At 42.6% G+C, this 24,084-nt stretch overlaps 1 protein-coding gene across 3 annotated transcripts in view; it reads right to left on the bottom strand.

The window, feature by feature from the left end:
* bahcc1b (BAH domain and coiled-coil containing 1b) overlaps positions 1 to 23,464 on the bottom strand; it is a 66,203-nt gene extending 42,739 nt beyond the window's left edge. For 2 of the 3 annotated variants that reach the window (XM_069155920.1, XM_069155922.1), the window contains exons 1-2: positions 15,463 to 15,633; positions 11,572 to 11,904 (exon numbers count right to left, since the gene is read on the bottom strand). In XM_069155920.1, coding sequence (XP_069012021.1) covers positions 11,572 to 11,743 — 172 coding nt within the window. In that variant the 5' untranslated portion in view covers positions 11,744 to 11,904; positions 15,463 to 15,633. Of the gene's footprint in view, positions 1 to 11,571; positions 11,905 to 15,462; positions 15,634 to 23,113 lie in introns of those variants that run through there. The other variant, XM_069155921.1, reaches the window with a different exon arrangement.
* Between the last annotated feature and the right edge of the window lie 620 nt (positions 23,465 to 24,084).

Genomic DNA, 24,084 nt, shown 5'->3' with positions numbered 1-24,084 from the left:
CAGAAGTGACCGTATTTGGATGAGCTGGGGAGGAGTGAGAGGTGGATCTGATCGAGGACCCAAAGACACCGTGCCCCGCCCACCTATACTAGCAACTGGACTGGACCTCAGGCATGTCAATCAAACCAGCCATGCATCCCAAACATATTTTTCTAATATCAAAATAATTATGGAATCATTTTCAGCAAGAGCACCAGAGCACTGATCAGAACGGGTGAATTTTGCTCATGACACACAAAATTGACTGACTTTGTATTTTCTGACATTAGTTGACGCTTTTTGAGTGGAAGTGTTTTTGAAGCCACAAAGTACTTTGGCAAACACAATTACTTTATTACATTTTTGTGCAGCAATGCTTGTCACACAAAGATTTCTCAGGTTTAGATTTAGTGTGCATTCAACCGTCCAAGTTTTCTTGAGAGAAATGTAAGCATACGTGCAAAAATTTGGGTATTTTGATGAGTCTTAATTTGACTTTTATCTTGAACAAAAACACCTTTAACTATTTTTTACTGTGAGGGTTTGAAGTTGCAGCCCAACATCTGCAGCAGCAGTGCAGCACGATGCTGCTTCAGCTAAAGTTAGCTCAAACTCCGGTGGAAACAAACACCTACGCAGCAGAAGCGAAGCATCAGGGCGGCTGCAGCAAAGAAGACAACATCCTTTCACCAGCAGACACAGATTCAACCACATCCATGTCACTGAGCATCCACCCCACTGAAGTGTCCTTTAGCAAGAAACTGAGCCCCTGCCAGCTCTTCCCCTGCTCCAACTGACCCGACAGTCGGATCTGCCAGAAGCCCAGAATAGGAGAATTTCAATGCAGGGATCAAATATCACATTATTATTGCAATATGCTACTTGCAAGGCATCCACAGCTCAGTCCTACACCATGGAGAGTCATATCTCAGTATCACCAGAGGAAGATGTGTGTGTGTGTGTGTGTGTGTGTGTGTGTGTGTGTGTGTGTGTGTGTGTGTGTGTGTGTGTGTTCAACCACGGCGTACCATATCACCCTCCATCATCGCGAGTTGAGGGGTTGTGGTTCCTGGAGAAGCACTTTACTTAAATTAGACCCTCAACGACTCGACATGCAGGTGTCATCATGCGCATGTGTGTATGTGTGTGTATGCTGCTGTCTGCGAGTACGCTAAATGTGTGTGTGTGTGTGTGTGTGTGTGTGTGTGTGTGTGTGTGTGTGTGTGTGTGTGTGTGTGCGCGTGCGTGCGTGTGCGTGTGTGTGTGTGTGTGTGTGTGTGTGCGTGCGTGCGTGTGCGTGTGTGTGTGTGTGTGCGTGTGGGCGTCAGAAAGTCAGTGTGTGCCTGCGTGTGAGAGGAAGAGGAGACTGAACAAGAGAGTAGAGCGGGATCAGCAGACAGCGAACACGAGAGAGAGGCAACAAGGGAGCGAGAGGAGGAGGAGGAGGGGGGAGGGGGGAGGAGGAGAGGAGGGGAGGAGGGGAGGAGGGAGCCTGTGAGGAAGCCAGAGAGGCAGAGAGTGAGACTCGCAGAGCGAAAGCAGGTGAGAATAACCCAGTCTGACCTTATTTCAGCACGCCTTTTCCATTCTTTATATTCCCTCATTGCTGTAATATTTACACAAGAATAAAAGATTATTGAAGAAGAAATGAAGGGGAGGAAAAAGAGGGAGGAGGAAGATAAACAAAAGGCAAGACGGGGAGCAAAACGCTGATGGAGTTAGGAAAAACAGAGAAGAATGAAACTCAAATTAGAGCCTCAGCTAATGATTATTTTCATAATCAAATAGCTTGCCAATTATTTTGCTGATTTATCACGTAGTCTGTGAAAATAAAAAAATTAAAAAAAATATATATATATATATATATATATTTTTTTTTTTTTTTTTTTTTTTTTTTTTTTTTTTTTAGAGGTGACATCTTTAAACGTCTTGCTTTCTCAAACCAACAGTCCAAATCCGAAAATTAATTTTAAAAAAATGCAGAAAAAAAAACCCAGAAAATTCACACATTTGAGAAACTAGAACCTGTAAATTCTTTGGCATTTAAAAAAAATAAATGACAACATGACCAGATAGCAAAATAGTCTAATTATTTCAGTTTTACTAATAAACATTAGATCAGCACAAAAAAAAACCTAAAACTAATAAACAAAATTAGTCGCTGACCTAAGGACAGACTACAACACTGAAATAATAATAATAAAAGAAAAGCAGAGGAAAACCTTACAGATGTGCAGATTGAGAGAATTCAGTCCTGTCATCGACGTAGATGCAGGCTGTGCAATATTTCAATACAAAATTAAAACCATTCCAATTTTTTAGCCACTATTTGGATCATTTGCTCGTTATTCAAGTCATATGAACGCCTAAATTCCAGGTTATTGTCAGAAATTTGTGCTTCAGTTTGTCTTAGCTGATCATCAACTAAATCTCTTTGGGTTTTCGTCTTTAAACATTTTGAAGTGGCCACTTTGGCTTTGGGAGTGTTGTGGTCCATTTTCATATTTTTCTCACAATTAAACAATTTTAATAATTGAGAGAGTAATTTGTGTATAGATCAATAATTAAATGAATTATAGCCCCAACCTTCTAATATCATTTTTCAGGAGAAACATTTGTGCTAATATAATTATACCATGTTAATGTTCATCAAAATAATGCTGTCCAAATTTTTTTTTAAAAGGCTAAGTAAATTATGACGATTAGGAACTGAAATTTTTGTTTGAAACATTTAAAGTTTGGTGTCAGGTAATTAAAACAAAAATTTTATATGTTACTTTGCTTTGTGATACGTTGCGTTATTACAGAATACACTTTAATATCATGTGGATGAGTCCAGGCTACAAATCATACTGTGTTTTCAGTGCTGCAAGCCATTGAGCTTTGATATTTGTATTTATACAGACTTAAAAGAACAGTGTCATATTGTGTGTTGAGAAATCCCCCCCCCCCCAAAAAAAAAAAAAAAAAAAAAAAAATAAGAAATTGGAGAAATCAGGGTAAACATCCTGACAAAGCAGCAAAACAACCTTCTTAAGATATATCTGCATGTCATAACTGAAGAGAAAACTCCGGAGACCGCTCCTTTTGTTAACACTTTCTGTCATGTCTACAGGATTATACTGTTGAAAAAAAAATCTGCCTTGTTGTAATTATTTGTTTGTCAATTAATTCTCTTATGAATGAATTGTATTCAATGTTGTGTAATTCTGCTTTGGAAATACCATTAACATCCGTTTCACGGGAGCGTATTTGATTTGAAAACAAGTGAAGCGGCCGATAAAACACAGACAACAATAACAGGTTGTGATGGGGCACGACGTACGTACACGCTCTCGCAGACACATCGACAGCAGCGAGCGTACGCGTGCAAAAAAGCATACATAAGTGCACATTCACAGACAAAAGAAGTCCCTATATTATGCATGCACGCATGCTTCCAAACATTACAAAAACACACATCAAAACGACCAGAAAAGACAGTAGGTGGTTATTAAAGAGACAAGAGAGAAAAACAGAGAGAAGGAGAAGAGACACTTTACCAACAATCAAAGATGCAGAGGAGAAGAGAGAAGAGAAAGAGAGAGAGAAGTGGAGGTAGAGAGAGAGAGAGACGCGCAAAAAAAAAAAAAAAAAAAAAAAGGAGAGAGTTTGCTTCTAATCAGCCTGGATCCAAAATTTAGACAGGCACACACAGAGGCACGAGCAGTCCCAGTAGGATTAGGACCTTGGCACTGTGTGTGCGAGTGTGTGTTTGTGTGTGTGTGTGTGTGTGTGTGTGTGTGTGTGTGTGTGTGTGTGTGTGTGTGTGTGTGTGTGTCTGTGTAGTGTTCACGTCCCACGAGACTGATTAGCCATGAATGACTGATGACGGATCTTTTTTTTTTTTTTTTTTCCTCTCTCTCTCTCTCTCTCTCTCTCTATCTTTTCTTGTTTTCTTTCTCACTACTCTCGGGCTAGAGCAATGGAGAGGATTCTCTCACTCTCTCACTACTCACTCACTCACTCACACACACACACACACACACACACACACACACACACACACACACACACACACACACACACACACACATACACACACACACACACAAAGCTGCACACACAGCTCCATGTATATTCAACAAAGGCTCCTGAATATACTTAATGCTTTCATGTGTGTCACTGTGTAACGATCCATGCTGTTCCACACAGCTGCTTCTCTCTTTTTCTTACTTTCTTCCTCCCTCCCTCACACACACACACACACACACACACACACACACACACACACACACACACACACACACACACACACACACACACACACACACACACACACACACATGCATCCTCTCGCACATGCATGTACCTCTTCCTATTATCTTCCTTCCACACCAAATACTAAATCTGTTCAGTCTGTACGACAGCAACGGTGTGACTCATGAAAACTGAAGGGTCCCGCATTCAGGAGGCCGTCCGACCACTCTGCCTCCTTTAACCTCACCTCCAGATGAACCTGCGGCCCCCTCCATCCATCTAAACCTCTGACAGCAAAACAAACTGGACATAGACCCGCCTGAATGGAAGCCATTACAATATGAATGAGCCAAACAGAGCCGAAATGAATCGAATAGAGAACCAAAACACAACAGCCGAGAAAAGGGCCCCGGCTGAGTCAAACAAGTCAGCTCGAGTGACGATGAGTCAGGCATAAATGTGACCCCGAGACGGATAAAAGCCGGCCCGTCTCAGGTGTCGGTTGCCGCTGCGATAAGGGTTGCCGTGGCTGCGCCGCCCGGCTCTGCGGTGTGCATTTTCAAGGGGTGCAGACCTGTGGATCTGCCGAGACTGTGACATCATGTCTGTCCCCCCCGCTAAGTGATGTCACCTCTCTGTCACGTTGGGTAAACAGGGAATTGCCTTGACCCCTCTGAAGAAGAGAAAAGCCATAAAGTAGCAGGGAATTATAGTGTCTACACACACACACATCTTGTGACTTTTTCAAGCTATCATATCATTATATCATGAATAACATCCACAGCAGCCACATATTCAAACACCTTACACTCTATTCTCAAATGAACACACACACACACACACACACACACACACACACACACACACACACAGACACACACAGCCCCCCCCCCCCCCTCCTCCTTCTGTACAAAGTAAGAAGCTGTTTTAGCCTTGTGTTTTGCGGGCTGTTTAAAATGTCATTTTTCTCTCGTTTCTCTGACTTCAAAGGCGCCTCACTGAGCTCTCACTCCCTCTTGCCAAATCCTCCAAACGTTTCTGATTTAGTGAGTTGGCCATGGGCCGAGTAGCACCGGGACGGGCCCGTTAACAACCGGCCGAGCTGTGGAGAGAGGGGGAGGCAAGAATAGAGAAGGGAGAAACAAATGAGGCAATGTGGAAAAGGGAGAGGAAGCGCGCTGAAATTGAGACAGAAATAGGAGGAGAGCTGAGAGAAGCTGGTCTGCTAACAACGCGAGGAGGCAATGGCCGTGTGGGGAGTTAGAGATGGGAGTTGGATATAAGAGGAGGGGGGGATCGATTGAAAAGAGAGGAGAGACCAAAGGGGGGAAAGAGAAGATGTAGGGAGGAACATGGCTGTGAGGAGGACGAGGAGGAGAAGGAGAAGGAGGAGGAGGAGGAGGAGGAGGGAATAGGAGGGAGGAAGGAGGGCTGGAGCACCACTTGAAAAGCTGAGAGGAGCGAATGCAATAGTGAAGGGGAAGTGAAAGAGGAAAGCAGAAGGAGAGGAGGAAGAGGGGAGGGCAAGCATGTGGTTGGAGAAGAGCGAGGAAGACGGGGGAGGAGGAGGAGGAGGAATGGAGGTCTGGTCCGAGAGGGACAGAAGAAGAAGAAGAAGAAGAAAAAGGGGAAAGAGGAGCGAGAGAAAGCGAGAGAGCGAAAGAGAGAGAAAAGAGCACATGGACACAGGAAGTCTGGCACTTTCCATTCACATGCCAAGTCATCAGATGGTAGTGTGTGTTCACACCCCGGAGATGTCGCAACCAAACGCACCCCGCTCCCTTCAAATCACTGCTACCGACAATAAGCAGCTGTTCTCGTGTTGGATGAGAGTTGGAGATGAGACAAAAGTCTTTCTGTCACTGTGGCAAATGTGCTTCAGAACAAACGCAAGCTTCACTCAAAAACCTCAACATCAAAACGATTTTTTTTTTTTGCTTAATACATTCTTTCTTCTTTTTTTTCATATCTTTGTATTGATGTGACCTTTCAGACAGCTCAAATCTCAGCCACAGAGGTCAATTTGATTAGATGCGGTGAAACATTCAGGACTGTATTCAAATGATGTGCCTTGAAATATCAAAGCATTCACGAGAGTCTAATTTGTAATGGAAATGCCTTTAATGACTTTACTGGCCTTGCTTAATGACTTAATGCTTTTAATGTGTCAACAAATTTCAAACAGACTCATTTAACTGATTTCTTTGGCCTCGCTGCATATTTCATCTCACATTTAGATACGAGTGGTGGATGTCAAATAAAACATTTGGAAGCGTATGGAAATGTTTTAGAAAGAAAGTGGAAAGTGCATGTGTTTGACATAGAAATTAACCCGAACACACACTAAATATCACTCCTATGTCCATTCCAAAGCACTTTGATGCAGTACTATATTAAATCCATCCAAAAATAATGGGTTGTTTTGATTCAGTGTATTCGTTTTTATATTACAGTTGTTTTTTCTTCTCCAAACAATATTGCTATTTTTGACCCCATATTAGAGACAACAAGGTCAAGTTTGACCTTAAAAACTGTCACAAATTTACGGTTAGATGATAACAGTTCAAAACCAAAGTATTCTTATATAAATTTTCATTGAATTTATCTTTTTTTTTTATTATCCAACAATAATACATACATATGTATGTATGTATATATATATATATATATATATGTGTGTGTGCATAAAATTTATTTATATATATATATATATATATGCGTATATATATATATAAATAAATTTTATTATATAAATAAAAGTACCGCTGGGTAAAAACAAGCCGTTATCTTAAGTGGTTCTGTATGCATGCACTGGGTAAAGTTGACCCATATAACATACTGGATTGATCCAAAGTGCATTTAGATTTTTTTCTTGAATTGAACTGAATTGACCGTTTACGCTCATCTCCTTCGTTGCCACATCCAGTTGCAACTCGGTTGGCCGCAGCCTTCACCAGCTGTCTCCTCCGCACGGGGGGGGGGGGGGGGGGGGGGGGGGGGGGGTCGTCCTGCCCACTGCACCCGAGATGTGCCCCTTGTACCCTGTGTGGCGTTGGTTAAGTGAGGGAAGAGGGGGGGGCTAGGTCTGACTGGGGCTCATCCACTGCTGACTCATATCTCTGTCTGTCTCTCTCTCTCTCTATCTCTCTCTCTCTCACACACACACACACACACACACACACACACACACACACACACACACACACACACACACACACACACACAAGGCGCGTGTCTCCTCTCTTTCGCTTTCGCCCGCTCACACTCTTGAGAGGCCGAGGAGACGCCAGGCTGAGGAGTCAGGGATGACGGCCAGTGGGTGCTGTCAGGCGGTGGTAATCTGACTGGATTACCAACCAGGTGGAAACATTCAGCCTATCTACTCCGTCTACCCCCCTCACACCCCAGCCCACCCCAGCCCACCCCAGCCCAGCCCAGCCCACCCCAGCCCTCTCCTCCTCTGCTCCGTCCATCTTTTCTTTTCTTTATCTCTGTAGGGATTTCCTTCACCCTCGCCTTGCCTTTTAACATAATAAGCTCCCTATAAACGCACACACCAATGCATATCTGAACTAACTACAGACCCTGTATGTTGTTCAGAAACCAGACTCCTGCATACACATCCTCTCTCTCCATGCCATGCAAGTTGTTTGATTGTGAAAGTGTGTGCAGGTAGGAGGGTGAAGGGGTGTGTCTCATCTGTGCTGCCGTGACGATCAAAGCCAAAGCCGAGAAACTTCCAAGAGAGGGGAGACATTACTGACAGCGTCTTGATGAATGGACAGGGCGGCTGCATGTAGCACACACACACACACACACACACACACACACACACACACATTTATAGCAGAGATATGCAGAATTTAACTGCAGGATCTTGTGCTTCGCTAACAAGACTGAACACGGGGAGAAGGAAGGGGAAACGATGAAGAGAGGGATAGAAAGAAGAAGAAGGTCAGGAGGAAGGACTGAGAGAAAAGAAAGACAGAAGTGGCAGAGAGGTTATCTAGTCTAACCAAAACATTATGATTATGGTTTATTACTTTTTCAAAGCAGAAACCACAAGCAGCTTAAGATAGAAACCCTTCGAAGGCTCTGTCTGTGTGTGTGTGTGTGTGTGTGTGTGTGTGTGTGTGTGTGTGTGTGTGTGTGTGTGTGTGTGTGTGTGTGTGTGTGTGCAGCTGTGTGTGTGTAACATGAATGTAAACTCTTTCTGTCTGTATTACTAGGTCGCACACAAATGCACGCTCTCTCACATACACAATCATGTAAACAAAAACCGTCTGCTGTCTGGGAAGTAACACACCTGTTCAATGACAAGCGCTGCCACGCCCTCCATAATACTGCACACCTGTGCTACTGCAGGCTAAACCTAACCCTAATGACACACACACGCGCACACACGCGCACACACACACACACACACACACACACACACACACACACACACACACGCACGCATGCACACGCACACACACACTTGCACAACTACTGCCCAGGGGCTAACATCACAGAAAAGGGAAGAAAGAGAGAAAAAGAGATACGGGAATAAAAGCAAAGTAGTGAAAATGGGAGGGGAGCAAGACAGACAGACAGACAGAGACAAAGGCTTTCCCACTGCTCCTATCAGTAATCTAAACGCCTGTGTAATATCATTGTGGGGTTTTATCAAATGGGGGCTGAGTCTTATGGCGTTGGTATGCGTCTGTCATTCCATCACCTTGTCAAGCGCGACCATATTCAAGCAGACACCATGCTGATCTAAATAAGAGGCTTCAGCAAATTGATGGATTGCAGGTTTTCCGGGGAAATGAAGAAACGGAGGAATGAGGGGAGTCTTTTTTCTTTTTACTTTGAATTTCTGTAACTGATACACCCAGTTTGGTAGCGTGAGACTGAAAAAAGTGTGTGTATGTGTGTGTGTCTTTACAAAGATCTGAAACAAACCCCTGTCATACCCCCCCCCTTCTCCTCCTCCTGCCCCGCTATGGCCAACTCCACATCATATCTACCCCCTGTGCCGAGGCCTAGGGCCAGGCATACAGCTTTCTGAATCTCTAAGGGTGGCGAGGACAAAGGTAACCCCCATCCTAACCTCCCAGCAAACACACACACAGACACACACACATGCCCCAACCCCCATCCCAAAACAACAATCCTCTATGCCCATCATGTCAGTCAAAAACCCCATAAGGGACATGCATGGAGAGTCTGGATATCTGGAATCTCAATACAGTGTCATGCACCTTGAGACCCAGTGAGAGGCCCTCTTGAATATATTTCAATAGCATTATCACCCTGCATTACTATGCTTATTCCCCCTTTCAACATTACAGAATCATTTTTAAATTGGACCATAATACATGTCAGCGAGAAGCAGCATCAGGCAAAGTGGTATTTAAATCGTTATGCGGGGTTAGATGTGTGTTTGTCGCAGGTGTAAAAATGACATGGGCATATTTTTGGTTAAATCGCTCAAGTCAAATTCAAAAAAGACAGGCAGCTGAATGTCTCATAAAATATGTTAAATATTTTATCAAAATAAAATAAATTACAGGCATTTAATTATTTAAAAAATATATTTAAATATAGTATAATGTAGAACAATAATTATGTAAATTATTTAATAAGTATCATACTAAAAAACATATGTATTGTACAGTAATGCAAATATAAAACACTTTGTACACTATTTATTTATGACAAAACATTTATATATTTGCTCAATTAAATGTGTTACATTTTAAACATAAAAAAAAAATTATAAATATAAATAAATATAAATATTGCACTGTTAGTCCTATATGTTTTGAAATGGTAATAGAAAAATATGCATACTGTATTTGCACTATAGTAAAAATTACATATTTGAAGCTTTGCAAATGTAATCGCTCACGTGACAGTTAAAGTACATTTCTGAGACAAAGCAAGCTGATAAACATATTGTCTATTGTAATCAGGTTCAATCCATGTGACGCAGCCAAGATGAGAACCAGAACCAGAACCTGACGCCCATCATATGTCAGAATAGATCACTTAATACAGTAAAACAAAGCGTGTTGACTGGAAATGATGGATCTTGGTCCAAATTTGGAGCTACAAATCCACTCTGGACGTCTGCATCGGTTTGTGTAAAATAACTACTGAATATGGAAATAACTGGAGACAGAAGATATGTGGATCCTACATACATCAGATTATTCATATGCCCGAGTTTCAGAGTCGGTTTAAAGAACCTCCTGCATTTGCAAATGGTAATTAGTGAGATTTCTCATTGGACACGTTTACATGCATCCTGTTAGTGCAGCCTATATATACATTGTATGATCGAGCAGTCTTTCTTTCTTATTCTTCTTTTCTCCACACACACACACACACACACACACACACACACACACACGCACACACGCACGCACACACGCACGCACGCACGCACACACGCACGCACGCACACACACACCCCTCCCCTATTGAGACAGGATACCAAAGCTACTTGTTAAATCTAATGCATGCACTGTCAACCCATTCGCACCCCGTCACGTCCCCGCTCAATATAGAAACCGGATTTTCTGGTATTACCCGCACTTCTATTAGACAGGGCGCCCCTCCACCACCACCACCACCGCGACCCCCAGTTTGTGACCAGTACAAACCAGCATGGGCCAACGAACCAAACCACCACCCTCATGAAACCGCACATGGAGCAGACAATGCACAGAAACTGGCTCAGCTAATAGCTTTAATTCATTGTTTAATGGGAAATATAAGCGGTGGAATAACCCAATTCTAAATTAATTACATCAAATGGCAACGATTAGTACTTTACTAATTGATGAAACCATATAAATCTATGACAAGATTATGCCACTGGAAACGCCTGATAATCCCTGTTTGATAAAACCAAATAATCCTTAAATTCTTGAGAGGTTTAAAGTCTAAAACAAAAAAGGTGAACTAGGTCCGTGTCATAAATATAAAGTTAATTTAATTTGCGAAAAAAGAGGCACATTTCACTCTGTGTTTCACATTTTGCTTTTATGTAACGTTAAATTGACACGTTATATTTATTTTCTTGTGTTACGCACAGCCAGCTGCTACGCCATAAACAGTTCATTAAATAAAGTAAAACATAAAACTCTTAAAGATGCCTGCGCCTCTTTGCTAATTTCTAAATTCCCACAAAGTCAGAGCAATTTCCTTCCACGTAAAATTCCAGTTCGTCCCTTAAAGAGCGTCAAGGTTTCCCAAGTTTGTAATATGGAGAACATATGCTTCAGACAAAAGAGAGGAGATGTTTTTTTTAGACCCACACTTGTCGTTCATACACGGAAAAGAGCTGCATTCCAAACTGACCTGAGTGCGGACCCATGGAGAGGTGGGATGAGTAGTATTTCCCGGGCTGGAAGTGTGCGGGGTGCTGCACGGAGCCGTGGCCGCCTGGCGCCATCCGAGACGCGGCGCTGTGAACCAAGGCGCTCCGCTCCGCCAGGAGGTGGTGCGGAGGGGCGAAATCTCGGCTTTCCATCCCGATGAGAACCGATAAATCCCAAATCCCAAAGTAAAATCCGGAGGCACCGAAGGTTTCAGGCACCCAGATGCAAATAATCCCTTTTATGAACTTCGGGCTCCCCTCGCATTGAGCGGAGTTTTGGCTTTGCAGGGTAGAAACCGAGTCCCCGTCATGTCCTACAAAAGAGAGAGCAGGAGACAAGTCAAAGCGCTGACAATGAGGAGCCAACCAGGGATGTAGCGCTGAAGAAAAGACTGAACTCAGATACTCTCTTCATGTTTAGTCAAACAAGCAGTATTTACAAAAAGCAATCCACAAAACGCTTAAAAAAATAAACAAATTTACATTGTGTCTCTGACTTTGGCACCATCCTCTACGTTACTTTTAACGACGATTTATGCAGCGCAAGGAGGTGAGTAAAGTCTCTTCTGATGTAAGAAAAGGTGGATGAACCGAGTATGTGGATTTACCGTGCGCTACATTGTTGGACCCAAAAGAGGACCCCCCCCCCCCTCCCCCTCTCCTCTTCATCCTGTGACCAAACACGATGCAAATAACGCACACGGGAGCTTTCTTTATCAGCGAAAAGAATGGAAAAGGAAGAGGGGAGATTTGGCTCAGGTACAAACAATTGATGCATATACAGTAGACAAGAGGTCACAGCGGTACAAAGAAGAAGCCTCTCTCGATGAAGGAGGAGTTGTTAAGTCTTTAGACTCAACCAGGACTGGTCATAAACAAGCTGGACCTCGGGGCTCTCGCACTAAAATATTAAGAAAACCATCTGCACAGAGCAAGAACCCACAAAAGCAGCTTTTTTTTCCCTTTTTTTTTTTTTTTTATCGTCGTGGTGACTAAAATATTTGATCCGGCCTCCAAACCCCGTAGAGTTCAAAACTGGACAAAATATACGCGCAAATCTGATTTTATTACTGGTTATTGTTTATGTAAATTGAGTTTGATTTGCGTCCTCAGCTACTTGTCAGCGAATCTGATCCCCCCTCTCCATACATGTCATATGATGTGATGCCACTTTGGAGAACAGCATATTCTTAATTTCTATTTAAAAAAGGTAGTGTAATGTCTTTAGGTCCAGTAGAAACACTGCTTTGGATCCATGGTGTTTATTCTACAGCTTTTATTAATTAAATCTGACTTTACTTTTCACCGTTTTTTTTTAAGGGATTTACCAAAGTTGTTTCACCATCACCGTTTGACTTTTTATACTTTGCACCACTGCAGGCAAAATTGTTGTTTGTGGCGTTGCTTATTTATGAAAACGGCGATAAACAGCCATTTCTCTCAACTCCTACGGAGTCGGCAGCAGTGGCCCTCGCCTCCTGACAATGGCAAACCCCATGCATCTCTGCTACATATACTGTATATACAGACAACACTGTAATCACACACACAAATCAAATCACCTTGCTGCCCCTGGTGCGAAGCGTGCGCCAATAAACAGTGAAATAGACTAGGAAATCATCGACTTTATATGTATAGGTCATTTGCTTAAATGGGGCGCCCTGTGATGCTCATATAGAGAAATGTGGGTGCCTGCGTTCCCCAAACACACCTCAGCAGTCCATCTATTGGGCCTTTCAATGCGTGGCACGTCCATCTAGCGCTCTGTAGATGCTGATAGCACCTCCCAGGAACCAACGATAAAGGAACAAAGAAAATATCAAATGCTCTGGTGGACCAGGGGCTTATGAAGTGCACAAGAATATATAGCCTGCATGAGCTCGGATATCCAAGTCTTCTTGGAGACTCTCGCACACACACACACACACACACACACACACACACACACACACACACACACACACGCACGCACGCACGCACGCACGCACGCACGCAGCTCAAGGACTCCCAACTTTCAGGAATTGTGTTTTGGGGGCGAAAAAAAAAATCTCCAAAGTTCTGACAGAGCCTGTGTGTGTGTGTGTGTGTGTGTGTGTGTGTGTGTGTGTGTGTGTGTGTGTGTGTGTGTGTGTGTGTGTGCGCTTCCCATAAGAATATTTAGCCGAACTGCAAGTGTATTTAAATAATTTAATTCCTCATTTGTTTGCGAGAACCACGTTGTCTCTTTTGACCACATCCAGTCGAAAGCAGGAGCAGAAATGAGGGTAGAAAGAGAGGAACGCAGGGCTGCTGCAAGCGCACTGGGAAGGCAAAATGGACTCTCTCCTGTCCCTTAGGCTGAGAGAAACAATGGCCCTTCTCCGCGGGACATCAATCATAAACCACTCTCGTCTGACATTTGTCTATACATTTTTAAATTTTCAGGCCGTAAACTCACGTCCTGGCTGTTTACATTCCACGTCAACAAGAGAGCCCACACGGGCTACATTTAACAACCCTGAATCTAAATCCTGTGTTATCGCACAGCCACGCAAACACAACGAAACGACGGGAGCAGATCGCGCGTAACAGTTTGGGAAAATTATCATTTGGATTTGCTGTAATGTGTGTGTGTGTGTGTGTGTGTGTGAGAGAGAGAGACTAAGTGAGAGAGAAAACGTGTGTGTGTGTATGTGTGTGTGTGTGTGTGTGTGTGTGTGTGTGTGTGTGTGTGTGTGTGTGTGTGTGTGTGTGTGTGCGCGCGCGCGTGTATGTGTGTGTACATACGTGGAAGGCGTTCAGGCTTCCTTCCACTCAAGCCAGACTCCCCCAAATCTTCTACACACACCTCCCAAACACGCACACACACACCTCCAACCATCAGTGCCCTGGAAAGGGTCAAACTATCGCCAGACGAAAATCCCCACTACAAAAGTAGCCACTGCAGCTCAAGACGACATAACATGAACTTAACACAAAAGACAGCAAATCCGCAAAGAATTGTGATTGTCACATCTCATGAAAAAAAAAATACGCCTTTTGTGCTATTTGAACATAAATCTGTAAAATCTTATATGTGTGGACCTTTGTGGTGTAAAAAAAAAATTTTTTTTAAAGGAATTAAAAGGCATTTGCTCTTGAAGTGGCTCGGGTTCAGTGGTCAGCTCATTGCCCTGCAACAATTTTGCAATAAAGTAAAGTCACAAAGCATAACAGGCGCACTAAATCCGGATATTCAGAGGCCGGCTAAACATGAGAGACAAGCCCGGCTGAGCCGAAGACAGCCCGGCGTCTGCACAGCCTGCACACCGAGGGAGCGCTGCAGTTTGCAATAAACCTCTCTCGTCTCCCTCCCTCTCAAAGACACTCACACAATGGGGAACTAACAAAGAAATAATCTACAATTTATAATCTATAAACCTGAAACTACAAGCGCGAGGAGGCTCCCTGAAAAGCAAAAGGTTTGGAGCAGACCTGAATGAATTACAAACATACAATTTGGCTGTGAAGAGAGGTCAAATCCAAAAGTGACACACATATCGTGGACAGCTCAGCCCTGCAAACTGGACAGCACAGGAAACATAAGGTTTAAAGGAATCCTCCAAAAAATACTGCAAAATGGTGAGATCTGTTGCTTTAATGCAGTTCCTGAATGATGGATGTCTTTAGATTATTAATCTATAAAATATCCAGAGCAGTCATGTCATCTTGCATTATATTATCGCTTCTCTAAAGGTGTGACAGTAAACAGCGTGCTATTCTAAAAATGTGTAATATCTCCCTTCAAATAAAAGAGTACATCTAGATGATCCTCTCTTGTGTGAAAGATTTGAACTAAAAGCGACAATCACGAAAGATTACAAAACACAGCTGTAAAATAATGTGCTACTTACTGGTAAGTTATATCCATTGTGTGGCGAGTGGGGTATAATGAAAGAAAAAGTACAAAAATATTCAAAGTGAAAATCCCCGATTCGCAGAGATGAAACATGTGGGATTGATTACATCCTATGCTGCTGCAGACTGTGCTGTGCAGTCAGTTGAGGTATGGGAGAGACGCATCGTAGAAGTTCAGGCTTGTAGTGAATCGAGGCTCGTTCATGCAGCCGGAGACTCAGACACGCCGGGAGGAGGTGGGGGGGGGGGGGGGGAGGGAGGAGGAGGAGGAGGGAAGGAGGTTGAGGTTGAAGGGGTGTGTGTGCGGGGAGGGGTGGACGCGCAGGCCTATTGGTTTGAGAACGACAATGTGAAAGCGTGCCCGTGAGGCGCCCCCCCCCCCGCCCCGCCTCTTCACCCATCCCCCCCACCCCACCCTCGCCACACACACACACACACACACACACACACACGCGCGCACACACACGCACAAGCACTACCACCCCCTTCGACGGTAAAAACGCGCTGCCTATTGGCTGCTGCTCGGAGCCAATGAGGAAGCCGCCGGAGCCGCGGAGCGAAACGGCGGGCGTTTGATTTGCAACCCTCGGTGCGCTGCGTGCGCGAGCAAATGCGAGGAGACAGGCGGCACAGCTCGGCTCTGCTCGGTGTGGAGAGAGGAAAGCAGAGGAACCGGTGCCGCCTGCACTTTCTGATCACTGGTGGAGTGCAAACAGCATCGAGCCTTATTCTACGTGATCCCACTGCAGTGGAGTTCAAATGCTGCCGGTGCTCAGAGTATATCGTTATTTAGCTGTGACAGCGATGATTTGATGGTTTTATCGACGCTCCTTTAGGGAAATCCACTTTTACACTTACATCACTGCACGTGTTTTGCTAAATAAATCCTTATTAGTAGAATCATCTGCTTTATTGGACGTGTTTGCGGTGCGAGACATTTTACATACATGTAGGCTACAAGTGCGTCATGATAAGAGAAGTTCAGGACCTGTAATCAATAGCCTAAACTTAAATTGACATTTTATATAGATAATTTGCCCACTGGGATACTTTAAGTAAAAATAAAATGTAATTGTCTGCATCATCCATAAAAGCCAAATCTTCTTTTATTGTGTTAATTCTCTGAATTAACTGTCAATTATCAATATTTCGTACAGAATCCTAAAGGCTATAACATCGTTAGAAACGACACGTAAATATTAATATTGAGAAAGGGTAAATAAAGCTTATATTATTGCATTTACGGGAAGGTTGGGAAAGGTTGAATGTAAATAAACAACGTGCAGTAGGCTATATTCAATATTTTCTTCTTCTTGACTGTATGTCTGTTTACCTGTCTCTGTTTCTCACGCACATTCAAACACACACACACCCGGGCAAATTGAATCACTGCGTAATTTGAAAGCATTACTGTCCTCGGGGTTAGCCCTGTGCACGGTTCACTAATTTAGCCAATTAAAAGTGGAAGGATATGGGCTTGTGTGTTTCCATGTCGAAATATATGAGCTGCTATAGGCTAATATTCCCGTCCAGGTTTGTTTATATGTGGAGGCAAAGGGTTAAAACTCAGGGCTTCAGCCCCTTGAAGCTCCTGATTGGCTGGCAAGTTGCCAGAGTGCTGTCAATCATCGAGTGTAAACAAGGCTCTGATTGGCTGCTGGCCAGTCCGCACTGGGCTGCCTGAAAAAAGCAATTACTGCCCCTGCGGTTTCAAGGCGGCCCCGCGCTGAACGATGAAAGGAGATAAGGAGGGGCGGTTTCAAGGCGCCCCCCCATGGCGAACCCCGTTGGCCCCAGAGCAAAAGGAGAGTCAAGAGTGACTAAATCAAAGGGAATACGGTAAAAGGGGGGAAATTACACGTTGTATTAAATGTGGAGGCTAGATTCGCGGAATGGAGCAATACCAACTTTGTGTTTAGAAAATGGAGGAGAGAACGGCGACAACAACCGGAAAACAGCTATTGCGCTGCGCTGAGAGGGGAGCTCCTTTTTCCACAAATATGGAGGCAGAAAAGTTTTGTCGACAAAGGAGACGCTGGAAAAAGAGCCATAGGTTTGTTAAGAGGGACAATTGTAGGATTTTCTCTCCTAAATGTTAAAACAGTGACGGTATTGGATCCCGGGACTCGGCGCTCATTGCGGTGCAGCGCAGCCAAATGTTTACTAAAACTTTTTGTTGCTCACTATTCAATAATTAAGTGGACATTTCCGGGTTTACGCAGGAGCTGAAACGGTAGGTCACTTATAATAATAAATTAGGTTATTTTGTTTCCGAGGGGGAAGATGATGAAGTTTAGCGATTTTTATTTTTCAGTACAAAAAAATAAACCTAAAAAAAAAAAAAAAGTCAAATATAAAATATTAAAACAAATAAATTACAAAACAATAAAATATGTAAACTTTTTTGCAAAAAATGTTCAAATAATATTAATCAAAATGAACCAACAGGGCTGAAAAAGTCATAGAAATGCTTTTTACTGAACTTGTCCAGAGCTGACAACAGGGAACACGCACCTCATAAAGTATCTGCAGACTCTTCCAACTGATGTCCCTTTACATTAAAACTCAGCCTCTCTCCCTTTGCGTCGATCCAACCCCAAACAAAACACTGGTAAGAAAAGAAAAAAGGGAAGCCCAAGCTGGTCTGCAAGCCTCTAAAATTGTATACGCACAGAGCAAAACGACACTTTCATCTACAAAAGTGGAATTAATTGATAGAATTCAAATCAAATAACACCAAAGCGAGCAGATTTATCACGTTTGTAATTAGATCATCGTTACCGTCTTTTTCCATTTACATAGCAGACGACATGTCCGAGCCGTCTCCAATGGGCTTCAGCCACCACGTGTCCACACACACACACACACACACACACACTTACGTACACAAACACATAGTAGCCTAGGCTATATACAAAAAGCTCATAACTACCAATTTTGTGCAGACTTATATTGTCGATATTTTAATATCCCAAATGTGCTTTACATCTGTGAAGTCTAATTTGTATTAGAGTCAATTAAGGACGTATAATAAACATTACTGTTAAAACGGATGCTCTTAGTCCATCAAAATATGGAGTAGGCTGAATATTTATGTGCAGACTCAATACAAATTAATTTAAAATTATAAAAAAAAAAATACATTAATGGATAATAAATTGTATATCTTGCATGTGGCTTGTATGGAATCAACCAGGAAGTTTGGATTAAATACTTTATCCAACCAACAGGTTTGTCGTGTCATACAATCACAGTTGACAGGCTCCTTCATATGTAGTGATAAATTAAACATTTAGTTTTTAACCATTACAGTAAATGACAAAAAATAATACTGTCACTTTTAGTGTTTCCAAGGATTTCAAAGCCAGGAAATGTGCCTGTACCCACACAGCGTATTGTATAGGCTATATATTTCTAATGAAAATGACTGGCTCTCCCTGTTCTCTCCACTGTTGTCCTCGCCACTAATGACAGAGGGACAATAAAGAATCCCGTTCCGCAGCTCACAAAAGGGGCTCCGCCACTTAAAAAACAGAAATCTGCATTTAATTTATTTAGTGACAAGGAAAAGCCTTTTATTGCTTGATTTTTATTGGTTCTTTTTTTCCACTTTAAAAAAAAAACACCAAAAAAAAAAGATAGGTGGGGGGCTGGGTGTGTGTGCGTGTGCGTGTGTGTGTGTGCAGAGACAGAAGAGTGAGAGAGAAAGCATAACACACGCACCCCAGCTTTCCTGGTCCGTGTGCCTGCCAGAGCTACCCGAATCGTTGGGGAGGGAGGGGGAGGGAGGGGGGGTAATTAATGCGGATTGACTGATTGCTCTTGAAACAGACCGGTCCTGCGCGCAGATTGTCCTCGAGCAATGAAGCGTTCCTGACTGACACTTTCCACCTTCCTTTCTTCGCTTCCCTCTCTTCTCTCTCTCTCTCTCTCTTCCTCCTTTTCTTCCCGCACTCTGAAACCAGTGCGCAGGACTCTCGATTCCCCCGCGGCCGCTTCCCTGACATCCAGCCCCGGCCATGCCGAGGCGCTTTTCTCCCTGCTCTGCTCTGGTGCCAAAAACTTAACCCAAAAGAAAACCCCAGCATTTATTTAGACGTTATTTTCAGACTTTTATGCTTTTGTTTCCAGGCTAAACAAGACCATAATGTTGTGTAACCTGACATGCGTAAGTTTAGTGTTGCTTTCCGGACTGCAACTTTTGCCTCACGAGGAGTTATGTCTCCATAAAAAAAAGGGGTGAATAAGCCGTTTTCCGCGCATTAAAACAGATGATCGCTGAAGTGCGTTTAAATTGCTCCCACATCGAATAAACCTTTTGAACGTCTACATAGAACAATGTTTTAAAAAAAAAAAAAATGTAATTCACAGTCAACGGTAAACACTGGCGAGGCTGGTTTTAAATGAGGTCCAAATGGAGAGCTGTCTCCACGGGAGGCCCTCCATACAGGGCAGGCATCCTTTTTCTCTCCAGATATTTCTGATATGCCTTTAATGATGAGAATTTCCAAAATGGGTCGTTCATCGGGGAGACGCCCTGGTTATCTAAGGTGCTGCAAACAATAGAGTCATATAAGAGTAAAAGAAATGTAGCGCTGCCAAGCTTTGGGCATGTCTTATGAAAAACAAGGGTGCTCTGTGCGCTCGGGGCGTGTAGCAGCGCTGATGTGGGTACAGCCAAACCTTCTATTTTTTTCCTGGTGGCCAACACATTGTAAATATCGACCTCAACAAACAACAATGTCGTCCATAACGACATAAGACGACAAGATGAAGTCAGAAGCTGACTGGACACAAAAACAACATGACCTTTTCTCCTCTGTTGCGCGCAGGACAGATGCTGCTATTTCTGATCATCCTGGCAGATCGGGACGGGGAGGATCTCGTGCCTCGCAACGGGTCAGGAAATATGAAATGGTTGGCATGGAGAAATAAAACTACTAGAAGCGTTCTGTTTCTCCATCAAAACGCTTTTAAAAAAAAAAAAAAAAAAAAAAAAAAATTAAAAACAACGTCAATTGACCAGAAACGTATACCGCTACGTATGACTAAATACGTCTGCAGACACCTTTAGATCAAGACGAGGATGATAGTGCAGAAGAGGAAGATGATGATGATGATGGTAACAGCTTGGGCACCAAATTAGTACATGTCACAGAGCCATATATCCGGCTGTAACCACCACCAGGCCTGTATGGCTGAGATGAAAGCACCAGCATCTATTTATGGACCATCAAAACACGCAGGTGGAGGCTTTAATTATCATTACCATCTGAATATAAACGGCCATAGCTGCAGTCCTGCAGTGTATCCGCTGTTTGTACTGTAAACCTGTGTGTGACTGAATAGTAGTGAAATGTTGATGTTCTACACGCAAATAATGGGATTAAATATATCGTGTCTGTCTGTCTGTCGTGCGAAGGACCTCCTCAGCCCACCACCTCAATTTGTGTATTTTTCTTCCAAAATTTCGACAACACCTCCTTCTCTGCCAAGACACTCGCGCACTCATGGGAAGTCGAAAATGAGAGACAGCTTTGTGTTTTTAGAAAGTTGTGCACTAAGATCACGGAACACGTCCTGTTCAATTGGAAAATCTCTAAACAGGCAGAAAACTGTGAAGTCTGAATGCCGTACACCGAGTGTGTCCGGGAAAGGCCTGTGGGGTCAAGAGGTCACCTGACCTCCCGCAGCTGATTATTCAGCGTGGTAAGATTCCAGTGACTCATTTTGCACCACAAGTCTTTGCAGGACTCTTTACAGGAAAGACCAACCGTGCTTCACGACTGACTGAGAAAAACAGGCTCTCAGAAAACTTTCAACACTGAGGAAAACATTTCAATACAGTCATCAAGTCGTTCCGGAGTCTGTTGCTCAACTTGGTTGGATCATATTTTGATGATTAAGGATTACAAAGATCACATCTCTGAGTCTGGATCATATCTTTAAAACAATTTAATTATGAATGTAGTTATATCTGTTTAAACGTTTGGCATTAAACAAACCGCAGTGTCAGATAATGTTTAACTTTGAAAACTAATAAAAAACAAAAAAAACAGTAATTCCAATCACAGCTGAAATGTAAATCAGTGCTGTCCACCCATGTATCCAATAACCAGTAACATTATTTTATTGTTTGTAGAAATATACAGTAAAACTGCATCATATTTAAAGTAAATTCCACAGTTAATGTATAATGTAATTTAAGTTGGGGCATTGTTTAATGTTTTCTGTCAAAACAAAATTAAAATAAAATGTAAAAAAAAAAATGGTCTACATGTTTTGGTTCTGAAGACAAAATCAATATTTTTATGTTTAAGTGATCATTGAAATTAGTCAAATTAAAGGTGTTTCATGTTGAGTTCTCTTCTCTGAACTAAGGCTGAACAAGTTTACTTTGTTTTCCCGCATCTGACGTGTCATTTTGTAAATTCAACTGCAAAATCCTGAAACTTTGTGTGGGCGTGAGGACAATATTTGACTTGACTTCATAATGCTTACCAGAATTATTCATAAATTAGACTGTGAATAAGAAATCTATATGTCTTTGTTATTGAGAAATATATTTATTTATAAGTAAATAAAGATATTTACATGTGTCTTTATTGATAAGTAAATAAAGATATTAGTATGATTGTGACAGCAAATAAAGAAATAATATGTGGTGGGAACTTAATGTAGAAAAAAAGGAAAAAGAAGTTCCTGCATAAATATTTAATCCAGGATCACCTTTGTCTTTACTAACACTTTATCAAACTAAGTCAGAAATCACAGAGCTTTGCCAACGTGTTGCCAAAGCTCTCAGTGTGTGTGTGTGTGTGTGTGAGAGAGAGAGCGAGAGAGACAGAGAGAGGCACACAAACAGCAGATCATTATACAGTTTTACCGTGTAACTTAATATAACAGAAGTGAGCCATAACACCCAACTCTGGTCGGCTAAAGAGAGTCACACTTCATGTGTTCAATCGCTGTGTGTGTGTGTGTGTGTGTGTGTGTGTGTGTGTGTGTGTGTGTGTGTGTGTGTGCCACTATATTCCCCAAACCAGAAATCCAAACTGACAAACTTTCTTAAATTAACTGTACACTCAATGTTCACTCATAATTGTATGTATCCATTTATATTTGGCTGTTGTCAGACAGTAAAAGAATAAAGATATGCGTCCATTTGGTGGAAGCATGATACAGATTACGCAAAGTTTCTGCGTGTTTTAATTCTAAATGTAAAGGAGCCTAAACGCGTTATCACCGCCTATAAACGTACATAGATAAAGAAATAATGTCATTGTAAACTCAGACCCACCGCTTAAAACCGTTTCAAAGCCTAATCCAAAAATCCAGATATTGAAAACTACAAGAATGTCAAATTCCGTCAAAATATAGCGACTAACATGTATTTTATTCACGAGGCTTTAGGAACACCCCACAAATACAGTAAAAGCGTACAAAATAATACCTACCTAATAAATAAGATGTTTCTAAAAAAAAATATTTTTTTTTTTAAATCCAGCGGTTAAGGCTATAAACAAGTTAAGTCTTTCTTCCTTCAAAAACTTAAAACTCGTGAAAGAAAACACGTACATCTAACAGCTCCATCCAAACCAACGCGCGTTCAAATGTATGGACTGAAATAGCTCTGCGTTTACTTACACGTGAACTCTTTGCTGAATTTATCCACCGAGGGATTTTCCCGACTACGTGCGCCCGGATCCTCTGGATGTGAGTCTCCGTGAAGCTGTTTAATAGCAAATGTATGTGGACGACGCGTCCTCTCACTCTCTCTCTCTCTCTCTCTCTCGCACAATGGAGATCTGAAGTGCTGACAGTAAACAGAAAATTGATGGAGAAACTCTCCCTTTCTCTCCCTCTGCCTCTCTTTCCCATGTACGCACGTCTCGTCGAGCAGACTAAAAGCTTTCTTGCATTTTCATTTTTTTTTTTTTTTTTAAATCAGGGGAGGGGGCAAAGGGACATAATCAAAAATGCTTATGAGTTACACACCAGGAATACACCCACTCCCATCCCCACCAACAACTGACTTCATAATACATTTACGCACCAAGACACACGCGCGCACACCTTTTTTTCTGACCCGTACCCGTGTTTAGTTTTCATTTGTGATTGTGCTGAATCGGATCATGAAGGTGGAGCAGGAGGAGGAGTGGAGGCCAATCACTCCGTCCACATTCATCTTTCTGATATGCAGCATGAGATTTTGCACAACTACTGTCCTCATTTAGCTTCCTGCGCCTTCCACAAGTTTTCTCAAAGTGAGCTACTAGGCTTTGGGCAACCGTTCCTCTTTCTATGCACCATGTGTTTAACCCATAACCTATATGCTGCAGTGGAAGGCAGACCACACCAAACTCGTTTTTATTTGCGAAATAGTCTGAGAGTCTACGAAAAGGAGCAATCGGCCCTTCACTGGAAATCTAATTGATATTTGTTTATAGTGGCAGTTGTTTGGCAAATGATAGGCCTAATTACCGCTTGGAGGTCACAGTTTACCCACCTTTTTAAAATTCACCACTAGCTACATCAATGCCCGCTATATAGCTGCTCTCCGGAATTTCAGAGGCATTTTGTTCTGAGGGTGACCGAGCAGGCGCAGGCAAACACAG

Source organism: Embiotoca jacksoni, unplaced genomic scaffold (genome assembly GCF_022577435.1).
Source record: "Embiotoca jacksoni isolate LCO1_2020_lvr unplaced genomic scaffold, fEmbJac1.0.p SCAF_20, whole genome shotgun sequence".
Lineage (NCBI taxonomy): Eukaryota > Metazoa > Chordata > Actinopteri > Embiotocidae > Embiotoca > Embiotoca jacksoni.
Note: the sequence above shows the minus strand (reverse complement) of the source record. Positions and strands in the feature narration are given on the sequence as shown.